The sequence below is a fragment of the Etheostoma spectabile genome, chromosome 13 (assembly GCF_008692095.1).
Source record: "Etheostoma spectabile isolate EspeVRDwgs_2016 chromosome 13, UIUC_Espe_1.0, whole genome shotgun sequence".
Classification (NCBI taxonomy): domain Eukaryota; kingdom Metazoa; phylum Chordata; class Actinopteri; order Perciformes; family Percidae; genus Etheostoma; species Etheostoma spectabile.
The window spans coordinates 6,615,775-6,629,101 of NC_045745.1; the positions used below are offsets into that span (position 1 = coordinate 6,615,775).

Here is a 13,327-nt window from a genome sequence, read left to right on the forward strand (position 1 = left end):
GACACGCCGTTTTCCCAAAAAAGGATCCAGTGCTGCCCTCTGCCGGTACGAACCATATACAGCCTATGGTACGAACCATATACAGCCTATGTTAGAATCCTATACAGCCTATTGTATATCCATATACTGCCTTATGGTACAAACCATCAGTACTGATCTGTTATGAACCATATACTACTAGGTACGAACCATATACACCCTTTATGAACCATATACAGCCTATGGTTGAACCTACCTATGGTCTGTTATGAACCATATACTACTATGGTTTATACCCATGAACAGCCTATGGTAGAACCTACAGCCTGATACCATACAGCCTACATCGCTAGGGTATGATCCATATACAGCCTATGGTATGAACCATATATCCGCCTATGGTATGAACTATACCGCCTCTGGTATGTATCCATATACAGCCTATGGTATGATCCATACACAGCCTATGGTATGATCCCATATACTGCCTATGGTATGAACCATATACATCCTATGGTATGATCCATACACAGCCTATGGTAGGACCCATATACAGCCTGTGTATGATCCATATACTTCCTATGTATGATCCATAGTACACCTAGGGTACGAACCATATACGAGCCTTACTGTATGATCCCATATCCTTAGCTATGGTAGAACCATATACAGCCTGTATGCTCTATACAGCCTATGGTATACATATACCACTATGATGCCTATACTGGCCATATGGTATGGAGACATATACAGCCTATGGTATGATCCATATACATGCCTATGGTATGAACCATATACAGCCTATGTATGATCCATATTACCCTATGTATGGATCCTATACAGCCTATGGTATGAACCATATACAGCCTATGGTATGATCCTACACAGCCAGGTTAGTCCATACAGCCTATGGTATGATCCATACACAGCCTATGGTATGATCCCATACCGCCTATGTAGATACATATACAGCCTATGGTATGATCCATATACAGCCTATGGTATGATCCCTATACAGCCTGGGGATGTCCATATACGCCCTATGGTATGATCCATTACATCCCTATGGTATGATCCATATCTGCCTAGGTATGACCTATACAGCCTATGGTATGATCCATATACAGCCTATGGTATGATCCATATACAGCCTATGGTATGATCCATATACAGCCTATGGTATGAACAAGGAGCTTCCCAAGATTAGTAGTGCCTACTGTATGTGTGTCTTTTGTCCAATAGTGTGTTCCTGCAGTACCGGAGACTGCATTTCCATGGCCCTAGTTTTACGTTTTAAAAGGTTGATTCCACCCAAATTTCCCTTTGTGTCGAAGTACTTAGTTTTAAATCCAGGATACTGGATACAGGTTAACTTTCTCAAGCCACTGTAGTTTTAATGGTTTATTTTACCCAAATACTACTTTTTCCCAACTTTCTGGGTGGTTTTCCTATCACCCTAAAAACTGCAGGACAACAGCAACAAGCTAAATATGTTTCTCATCTATTTCCCAAATTGGAACGACCTGAGCAACTTAAGAGTAGTTCTGCAAAGACTGAAGCATCTAAGGCTTATTTTGTGTTCTTTATTCAAGAGCACGAGGGGAGAGATGGGGCTATATCTCAAAACAGTTTGACAGATTTACATTATGTCACTGTCCATTAGATTACATGTCATGTAGCTGATGCTTTTATCCAAGGCAACTTACAATTATATGGGTCAGAGACACATTGGTTGATGGATCGCTTTGGGAATCGAACCCAGGTCTCCCAAACCAAAGGCATTTGTCATATTCACTGTGCCATCACCACGCTTAGCTCTGTAAAAAACACTAACATATCAGACAACACACAGCATACATCACAATAAAGCAACTTGGGAGGACCAGGTTGAATTGTAAATCATTTTTAGTTTGTGTTTATCCATTTTTGTTCATCTTTTTATGCACTTTTAAGTTATTAATATATTGGTCTTGAAAACCAATGAAAAACATTGAGCTGCATTTTAAAAACTGTAATCCATTGTAGTGATGTTTGTGGTGGATTGAAGACATTTAAACTAGTCCCAGGTAGGCCTGTTCATCTGCTGCCAGGACAGAGAACAGTGAGAACCCCTCAGAGGGCTGTAGCCCACACAACTCCACATATTCAAACACAGCCCCTCTTGACCTACAAAATGTTAGCGCCCCTCCAATTTGTTCCAATAAAGAATATATCACAACACTATGCACGATAAAACACCTTTAAACTGTAAATTGTAGTTGACAAATCCTTTGAAGCCATTAGGCATCCATTGTACGTTAAACTTAACAGTGAATCTCTCAGGAGGGCCTGTTTATAGATGAAAGTACAGTACCAGACAGAAAGTATGGTTGGTCCTGGTGATGTCAAAGCTCCAAGAGAATTTCTTTTCTCTGTCACAACACAAACAGGCAGGAATAAAGTTCTGTTTCAAGCAGTTTTACATTTTGCTTCTAAAATGGTTTGGGTGAATTGACGCTCTGAGCTCCAGTAAAAGCATATCAAGTGTCCTGTAGAGCAGAACACGGCACAAAACCACCGCGCCCCTGGTTGGATTCCCTCCGTCTCATGTTATACTGGTGTCTCTAGCAAATGCCAAAAGACAACAGAAAAAACACCAATGTTACACTTTAACCACAACATCCTTTAGTAAACAAAATAATACAAAGTAACATGGTGCTTGAACATTGTGTTTAATAAAACTCCATAATTTTGAGTCTATACATGACAATTCTGCACTAGGAATAAATAAAACATTGTCTCACAAAGGACAAAGTAGGTGGTATACATGAACGTCTCCCATTGTAAAAATACAGTTCTTCAAAATGTGGATTGCAATTTCAATATCTAATTTAATACAAGTGATTTATAAGTATAACAAATAGTCTAAAGTGCAAAAGAGAGTTTTGTCAAAAACAACAATAAGTAATCTATAAAAAAAAAAAAAAAAAATCATGTTTAAAAAACAACATTGTTCAGTCATTTTAAAGTGGTCTTCAGGTTTAACGAACAATAATCACCAGGATTCCTAAAAGTAACAATGTGCCACATCTTGTGTTGTGTCCCAGCCCCCCCGCCCTCTCCCGTAGCCCGGGGCGACCCACAGACTGGGCCTTGACGTGTGCGCGGCTCTGCTGCGAGGCCTGAAGCTGTAGTGAGGCCGTGGATGGATGGAAGCTTTCCCTGGTACCATCTTCTTAGGATGCCACGTGGCCTTAAGAGGAAACACACCAATAAAAGCTGTCATCAACTGAAATACAAACAAGCATTTGACGTCCAAATGATTGAAAAAACTAAAACAAATCCCCAAACATTAAAGATGATAAGCCTGTCACTGGGTGCCTAACTGAACAAAGCAGAGCTACTCTGCAGTTCACCAAAACCTGATACTACTGAGTAACCACTCTTCTCCAAACCGGCATAGGCTATTTAGTCAAGGAAATCAAAAATGTATTGTGCAATACCCGGTAAGCACAGTGACTGTTGGGGAGAGCGAAGGGGGAAGCGCGCGTGCTCTCCTCATCCGAGGAAGAACCTGAGTGGTAGTCTGATGTCACCCGCTCCAAAGCACTGGTCACTTTAGCAACGTCCTCCTCCTCCTCCTCGTTAGAGAAGCTGGCCACGGAGAAGCAAGGATTCTGCTCTCCGACCCTGACAATGGGAAATCACAGCAACACTGAAACTGGTTCCTGTTCTAAATGAATGTTACATAAAAGAAAACGTGAATCTGTTATTTGTAACACTGAATTCCTTCAGTGCCTCGTCCTCTCAACACCACAGCACGGGGCCAACACACAAGCTGCAACAAGATCCACTGCCCCTCTGAACTCACTGTGTTTCACAGTGAACGGATAATGTCAAATCTAGAGCCCGACAGACAGACAGACCGACAGACAGACAGAAGACAGACAGACGACGGCCAAGGCATGCAGTACAGACAGACAGAAATAAAGGGCATTTTCCCGAACGCCCCGTTAGTGATGGCGTTTTGCATAAGTCTGTCCACCTAGGACGCTCTACAACGTCCCCATTAGTGATGGCGTTTCATAGTCTGTCCACTAGAGACGTCTCTACACGTCCCGTTAGTGATGGGCTTTCCATAGTCTGTCCACCAGCGAGGACGCTCTACAACGTCCCTGTAGTGATGGTGTGCATAGTCGTGTCCACCAGAGGACGCTCTACAAACGTGCCCTGTTAGTGATGGAGTTGCAATGTCTGTCCCCCAGAGGACGCTCTACAATGTCCCTGTTAGTGATGTGTTGCATAGTCTGTCCACCAGAGGACGCTCTACAACGTGCCTGTTATTGATCGTTACATAGTCTGTCCCCAGAGGACGCTTCTACAACGTCCCTGTTAGTGATGGCGTGCATAGTTCGTCCCAAGAGGACGCTCTACAACTCCCTGTTAGTGATGGCGTTGCATAGTCTGTCCACAGAGGACGCTCTAACAACGTCCCTGTTAGTGATGTGCGTTACATAGGTCGTCCACACGAGGCGCTCTACAACGTCCTGTTGGCAAAACTGATTTTTTTTTGTTAATGTGTTTTGTTCAAAGGACTTTAAGTTTCATATCTTAAGTTTGTTTTTTTATACATTTATTATTTACAGAACTGAATATTTTGTATGTTCCTCTGTTCTGTTGTGACAATAAAACAATTATCATATTTAGTGTGACTTAAACAACTACAAATACTAATCTATAATGAACTGTTGAGGGAAATCTGTTTTGTACACATTTCTGGTTGTTTGTGGTGTGTGTGTGTATGTATTGTATATTATTATATATTATATAATATTATTATATATATAATATTAAAGAAAAAATATCGGCCAATATATAATTTTAAATAAGCAATATTTGTATTATTCAGTTTGCTGTTCAGGTAGTTATTCAGGCTGTGACGACAGTAACCAATTTTTAAAATACTTTATTAATTTTCACTTTTATTACAACAGGCCTGGGTGACCTGGAGTCTCTCCAGTTACCAGTCCCACCACCATACCATAACCGGTCTTTCTATTGGTTTAAGGAACCGCCAGTGCTGCAAGCTAGTCTTCGTTGTGGAACACATACGGTCTTATCTATTTACAACCGGTCCACAATGTTATTGGACTTTGAATCTTGCTAGCATAGCGTTAGTTTTGAGGGGTTCTCCGAGCTGAGTCACTATAAATGCCTGTCGTTGCTAAAGGGGAAGTCAAGGCCGTCCTATTTCTGAAGCAGTTAACGTTTGCATTGTCATAGGCCTTAGGGATGGGACATGGATTGTTCCAGGTATTAGTCAAACCCTCAGGTGTAACCAGGGAAATGGTGTATTGTTTAAAACAAAAACTTTAGATTATGATTGTTAAAACGTATTAAAATTAAATAATGGTTTATTATAAAAAAAAAATATGCCGACAGTTCACGTCTCGCTGCGGTCAATTAACACCTGAGGAGATGGACATCAATGGCTGCAGATAATATTCAAACTTGAAGAATTATTCTACCAAAAACGTACCGGTTGCCTTGTCTTAGCTTTCTACCACCACACTGAAACTCTTGAAAACGATTGAAGCGTTCCAGCTTTTAATAACCAACACCTGGTTGTCATTTTTGTTGAAGAACTTCTCAAATGTTTCTGATAGAAGTCTCACCAGCAACAGACCGAGCCGGGTCCACCCACAACGTAGTTCAGGGGGGCAGTTCCAGGTCACTGTATTGAAGTCCGCTCTCTTGGCGCACCGAAGGAGCTCGGTTCCTGCCTCTGAGAACCGGTTCACTCGGATGCACTGCAGAGCACACAACAACAGATAGAAGGTTGTGCTGCACACCACTAGTGGTTCCTGAAAGGACAGAGGACAGAGAGCAGCACCTGTACGCCTCTCCTCTGACGGTGGTTGTCAGGTACCAGTGCCCCCTGAACTTTCCTGCAGTGCAACAGCCAACCTCTCAACAAAAACCGATCGAGTGGTGTGGATTCCAACTTCTCCAGTTTTCAAAAGCCTCTTCAGGAGGATACCACCGCGGCAATTTCCTCTCCTCATAATTCCAGATATGTTTAAGAATGGTCCTGCGGCCTCTGGAGGAAAGGGCCTCCGGTCAATGGACAGCAGTAACCAGAGTATGCCAAATGGAGGTCCACGTGGATCGACTGTCTGTTCCATGGTGTCTCTGATGTAGCTACTTATGATCGAGACACACATGGGGAGAAGTATGGAACACTGATGAATTATTCACAATATAATACCTCTGAAACACCCTGACGCGTGGCTTTACACTGAAAATTCTTTAGTGGTTTCCCTAGCAATAATCCATTGTATTCTACAAACTGTGTACCTTGCACATGCCGCTTTTGAGGGATTTTTGTTTAAAAAAAGGAGATGGATAAGGAAATGACACTAATCCACTGAGCGAGCGTGAAGCCTGTTGACTTTGGTCCAGGTAGCGGTGCAGCTGGCTGAGAAAGGCGGGCTGTGGCCTCTTCTTAACGGTCTAAGGTGGTCTCCACAACATCCGAACCAACATCAGCTCGGTATCATCAGCCACGCATGGGCTAAGTGATACGCTAGCTAACTCAGTTAGGCTAACTGTACTAACATGATGCTAGCTTAAAATCGCGCCAAAATGCATTTGAACCAACCTCACGGTGATCCACTCCATAGACACACAGGCTTAGCATAGCTTTACAGTGCACGAGATAAGCAACGTTCCGCCTCATGGGCAACAGCAATCCTTTGTCGCGGCACAAGTTGATGTTAGAACTGTCATAAAAAGTGAGACAATCGCATAACAATGCCTCTGAGACACTTTATGTGGGCACGAGGCTGTGTGCATCTGACTCACTCTCCTCCAGCGGTGAGGGTAAAAAAATGAATGGGAAGAGATTATAACCTCGCCTTTTAACTAAATACGACTCCCGCCCACCGATCATTTTATGGTTTCAAACAGACAAATATAGCATTTATTGGCGAGCATATGCCCGTCATCGCGTGAGTCATACTCTTTCCTGTTTAGACCAAGAGACCGTAATATATTTTATATAACGGTATGGTTATGGACTCACAGCGTCAGGCAGTTTTGTTGTAGCACCATGCTATATTAGCTATGTCCCAGCAGGAAAGTGAAAAACTTTCCAAGTTTACATTACAACAGAAGACAATTTGCCGAAAAAAAGTGGTTAGTTATTATGTTTGGTGTGAAGTTTGGATGTACATGTAAGTGTATAGCAACTGGTTTTGTTAATCTGATTTTGATATACTCATTTCCAATTTAACTAGGGCAAATCAAAAAGCCAGGTGTCTCCCTTCTCTGACTCGGCTGCTTGACTGTTGACCTATGCATTTGCCAAGTGACCTAATCAGTGACGTACGGGGACAAGAAGTCCATGCGAGAAATAAGAGGAAGAGGAATGGCATTCACACGCAGTCACAGAACCTCTAGGTTCCCACAAGGGGGGCCCCAACCTCATCTCTAATATCAAAGAAGAAGGACAACTAGGTCACAATCCGTTTAAAATCCGTGGACTAAGCACGGTTTCGTCAGTTTGCTTTGCATGTTCACCTATTCAGTATCATATAGTGTCGTATGATTCTGTAAATGTGCATCACAAATTCAAAGGGTTTTTTTGCAAGTGTGTTGCGGATACAGGAATTTGTTTGGAGAGTTTGGTAACAAACAGTGCAAAATTCAGAATACAAATGAAATCATTACAATAAAAATGGTAAACAAAACACATATAGGAAATGCTGGGAAGTGGAAAAGCCTGTGCAGGTTTCCGTAATGTCAGATAGATGGAGTGTGGCAAATGTTCACAGTATAGTAGTACAAAAATAGGCCATGGGAGGAGATAACTAGGGTGGCGTTATGAAGCATGACTGGTATGATTATGCCAACATTCACTTTTACGTGTTTTCAGCCAGTAAACCTGATTGTCAGCCACCTGGGTGCTATCTGCCATTTTTTCTCATACATGAACTGAAACATGGGTGGCTCACATTCTCTCTTTCACAGACATAGGGGTTGGGGGGGGGGGGGGATTTAATGCTTTAGTTGTTACATGCTCTTCTTTTCAGTTTGATCAATCGCCCATGCTGAGAAGTAGTCCTTTAGTGCTGGCCCATGCCTTTATAATAACGTGATATCATCATACCACCGTTCTATCCACGCCAGCAGCAGAGGCCACACATGTATTGTATAAAATAATTTAGTATGAAGTATTTTACAAAAAGATACAAACTGTCACTTAAGATACAGATCACAGCATGTGTAGTCCAGTAACACCACCACGAATACATAGAATCATCAACAACCAAAAGCAACCTTGCTCCATAGGCACAACAAATGAACGAAGAGCCCAGTACAAGGGAGTGGAACAGGTATGCTATCTCAGTAAACGATAGACCGAGACAACCAAATCGAGAGAGAGACCTAGCCCAGGCATGTTTCGACAAGCTGTCATAATTAAACACAAATAAAAAACTAAAAACAAAACTAAAGATTGAGTGACTTGCATTAACGACCAGTATCTGAATCACTCAAGCAAAGCATACAGTATCCACTAAAATCCTGAAAGGATGTCCTAAAATGGGCTAAAACCTTTAACTTGAAACCCTAAAAGGGGTTCGAAATTCAATTGATCTCTTACAAAGAGAGCAAAGGATGGTGACAACATGAATATGAATATAACCTTGTCCTTTCTCCAGCTTATACTTGAGTACTACAGCTACCATATTCTTTAGCATCTTTCCTATTAATAAGGCTTCTGATTTATTTGTTTCTTTCTTGCATAGGGTTTCCTGATATAACAAAATAAGCAAAACTGCAGGCTTCTAACACACATGACTGTTAATAGCATCACAATAGTCAGGGGACCGCAGAGGCCCAGTCCACTACACTCCGGTGGTACTGCTGTGACATCACACTTAGCGGCACACCAGCAATACAGGAGAGAGGACGAACAGGTATTACACTGCACATTAAGGAAACGAAAACGTAGTAAAACAAACATAGAACATACGCTGTGTGTCCATGTAAAAACAATTCATTTCAACACCGTTAAAGAAAAAACCGATGTTCATATGCACACCGCACCACACACCACACACACATCAGTTTGGTTTGCATCTTCCTTGCTGAGGAAAATAACCATGCTTACAGTTCCACGTGATATCAGAATAAATACCCACTTTGGTGTTGGAGCTGGATTCTTTTTAATTTAATAGTTAAACCTTTCTTATGTCCGATAGCCTCGCTTTCAGTGTATACCCTACTACGATTCACAGGCATACAACGACAGCTCTGTCTCAAAATCAAGACAGTGCTCACCAGCAATATAGTACCTAGAAATCCAAAAGCTGAAATTAAAAACACTACCTATCATTTAAGCCACACGTATATAATGATATTTCCACGTCGTTGCTTGCCAACCAGCTTGTACCAAGTATGTGTTGAGACACTTCCAAATAGTTATCAACCCCACACACACACAAACACCTGCAAAGCTCGTAGGCCTGGAACATTCACACTTGATTGGTCTTTGTTGAGGAGATCTATGGGTTACTTAAGGGTTTGTCTTGCACTTTTTATTTTCTTTATACTGTTGAATCGGTCTGATCACCACGCTGTCATAAACTTCAAGTCATATTGAGGGCAGCTTGAAGGCCAAGTAAAGCTGTGTTTCCTGCCTACCTTATATTGACAGTGGCAGCCGCAGAAAAAGCTAAAAACCTCGATCATGAGCTTTACATGAAAGCAGTTAATCCGACACTGCTGCTGCCGGGGTGCTGGGCTAAACTACGACAGACAGCATCCGCTTATTGCATCAAGTTCCTGACGAGCCAACTTAGAATCATTTCTCCTACTACTTTCGAAAGGAACCATCAGATAACAACTAGGAGATAGTTAAGCAGTGCTGAAAACCCATAGTTGAATATCCAACGTCTGACAATGGAGGGTAAAAAAATAACGTTGAAATGTATCTACACAAAATGAAAACAATTGGAAACAGCAATGTTAAACAAAACCAAACATTAAATAAAAAGATGCAACCATTTCGGTACAAGTCGTTGTAAGGTAAGGATCGTGCCACAGATGTGAAAACATGTACTCACCGGCTACGGGGCCAGATACTCCCGAGCCCCCATTCCACCGGTATTAACAGTGTTTTTGTACTGGCAAACATTAATCTCATCATCAACTGCAAGCATGAGAACATGAGCCGTGTCAAGCCAGCCTAAATGCTGCCTAAAGCAGATGCCACCAAAAAAAGGCCCGTCACCACAGTGTGGAGACGTCCTCCATATGTCATAAAGGCTTCTTTGAAGTGTTGTCTAGTTTCCTGGACAGTGCAGATAGACAGAAGCCCCCCTTACACCCAAACAGGCCGCCGTCCACCGCCGCTGCGCTGATGTGGCCTTGCCCCTGGCCCTGCTAATGTTCACCAGGGCAGCTTGGCCCGTTCTTAAGAGCTGCTCGATGGGCGATTGGAGTCCCGTGCAGCTCCGCATGCTAACGAGTTCTTTTCCTAGCCTGCACCAGTCCGCTCCTCGAAGACCTCTTGATGGGAGAGTCGGGGAGAGGGAGCAGTGAGAGGGGCAAAATCTGTGGCAAACAAGTGAGACAAAGAAATAGTAAAATATGGATTCTGAAGAAGCAAAGACACCATGATCAAAAAATGACTACAGTCAGGGTGGCAGTGTTTGGGCAGCTAAGGAACACTAATTTAAAACAGTTTATTGACATGGAACCATTTTCACAGAAAATAATCTACATCATTGCTACTAAAATAATATAGGGGCAATAATTCCCCATCTGTTGGGACGTATGAAACTGACTGCTGCACAACCTATAGCTTCATCATCTGAGTACTCTCACAGTTGTCATGTCATCTTCCTCTCTTGATGGCTGGCCAGAGAGACAAACCTGGCTCAGTTAATCACTACAATCCACGAAGACTGAGATGATAGAACAATTTTTATGTGTGGGGGTCAATAAAAAGACGTTGTTCCACAAACTCTCTTGACCCTGCACATTTGCCTCGCCATGGTCTAGTGGTACTTACCATAGCGCAGGAAAATGTAACTTGCTTGAGAGGAGACGTGTGCAGCTTAGCTGTTACTAGTGTGTAGCAAACAATAGGTCTCCCTGACTATAAAGACTGGAGCGGACCGACAGTCAGGGAACTGCATGCAAACTACACAGGGCCCATCAACAAAGCTGGTCACTGGAAGAGATATGTGTGGCCTATAGTTATTTATTTATTTATTATCTTACATTTATATTACAGCCCCGCTGTATTGATTCTGGGAATGCGCAGTCAAACACTTTCTCTCAATCAGCTTTTTCCTGAGGGCACCAGAACTCTAATATGGGATTTCAGTACGATGATCATTGCCGATGAAGATACAAAAAAAACGTTCCTTTCAAAGTGTTGATATTAAAATGCTGACTTTAAGTAGGGTGGTTTTCCTTCAATCACTGTATTGCCACTCAACAAAGTACTCAGAAAAAAAACCTACTTTAATCTGTCACTCAGTAGCTGGGAGTTCAGCTGATGGAGCTGGTCCACATCATTTTAGTCACTAAAGAAAAGCAAGTTGTGATTAGACGTGTTGTAAGGGATAGTGCCAAGGCGCTCACGGTATATCTTTAGACCCATTTCAATAAACGTTGGTATAGTGCGATGACACTCTCGCCACTGTCGTTTAAAGGTCACTAGAGCCGTCTACACAGCACAGTGCTGTAATATATACCTGTATTTGAAGTTTATCTTTCACTGCCGTTTAAATTGTTAAAAAGTTTGTTCTGTCTCTGCAGCTCAGCCAGCTTGATAATGACTGCGTGCAGCTGATCAACAATTATTTCTGATATTATTCAGACCATCGTTGTCAAAACAAAAACAGAACAATATGTTATGAAACTCACAATTAGTAGTGGATTGGACTGCACTTAAAATAAAAGTACGTATAGGTGCACACAGAGCAGGAGGAAAACAGTGCGTCAACATGTCTTCTTCATCACTCCCGCGCTTTTCTTATTCCTTCTTGTTCTGACTACAAACCCAAAATTAAAGGTTTTTGTTTATCTAAGTAGACGGTAGTATTAAAAATGACGTTTAAAGTAATAGCCCATAACCGGGCATTTGAGAACATCACGGGGTTTGAATGTCAGACTTCAGACTACAAGCTACTTCGAGAAACTAAACCCGGTGCATGAAACAGCAGAGTGGGGAGAAAAGACGTCTCTGGTATGCTGAGAACGGTCAGCATTCAGAGACGGTGGACGGACAGACGGCACAAACACACAAAATCACCTTGTGTCTTAAATGGTGATGCTGCAAAGTTATGTGCAAACTAATTTCTTCTGTATTTTGATGACTATTTCTTATTAAAGCTGTAATACGAATATACTTTACTTTGATGCATCCAACCATGAGCACAATATGTTATCAGAATGAGGTAGCATACTAAGCTGAATACTATGTTGTCTGACAACCAATGCTAAAGCCAGTAGTTTCTCCTGACATTTTTTGTTGCGTGACTTGATGTCGTTCTCCGTGTTTGGCCTGTGTAGGGATCAACTGCCATTCTCGACAGCCGGCACAGGTGTCAGATATCGTACAAACACAAGCATTGCTGCCATCAGGTAGTGATGCGACCTATGTTTAGCCTTAAAGTCTGACCTGGAAATGTTTGTACATATGTTAGTTATGTTTGTTCATATGTTTAATGATCAACAGGTTAAATCATTCTGTGAGCCTAATATTCTCAATTGTTGATGTAAATCATATGAATTCTAGTGTGATGGTTCATCAGTTTTGTGCTGTGTTAGATCCGTTCATACTGCCTATCACTCGAGCCAACCCCTGCTGTAGTTGGCTGTTCCAATTTGTGCGCCGTGCTAGTAGCGTCTTTTAGCTGTTATCTAGTAGCGTCTGTTGCTCCTCAGGACCACCGTCCTAATGTCTCGCATCCGCTGCAATGCGTTTATATGGTATGGCTTATTTTGTCGTTACATTGACCCATTTCTTCTCGAAAGCCTGCCTGTGTTGGATTTTCTCCCTCTCTCCTCTACTCTCCGGCAGACCACGGCCCACACAGCGTCCGCCGGTCCACATTCCTGACCTTTGTCCACAGTTTTTATATTTTTCATGAACACGGCGTGCTGTTATATTGTTAGTATGAGGGGCAAACCTGTATTGTCCCGTGTTTCCATGGTAACTCTGCTATCGCTGGCCGCCACTGCTAATACAACATAAGAAGTTAGTTAATGAACTAACTTCAGTTGGTAAGTAACAGGGGGCGGGGGGGGGGGTGGATACCGGGCTTCTGACCTGGCCAGAGAGGTGACC

General features: G+C 42.3%; 1 protein-coding gene across 1 annotated transcript in view; it reads right to left on the bottom strand.

Annotated features, from left to right (window-relative positions):
• Window positions 1–2,671: 2,671 nt before the first annotated feature.
• Window positions 2,672–13,327, bottom strand: part of btg3 (B-cell translocation gene 3) — a 13,069-nt gene continuing 2,413 nt past the window's right edge. The window contains exons 4-5 of the mRNA XM_032533793.1: window positions 3,462–3,648; window positions 2,672–3,211 (exon numbers count right to left, since the gene is read on the bottom strand). Of these exons, the coding sequence (XP_032389684.1) occupies window positions 3,026–3,211; window positions 3,462–3,648 (373 nt within the window). The 3' untranslated portion in view covers window positions 2,672–3,025. The remainder of the gene's footprint in view (window positions 3,212–3,461; window positions 3,649–13,327) is intronic.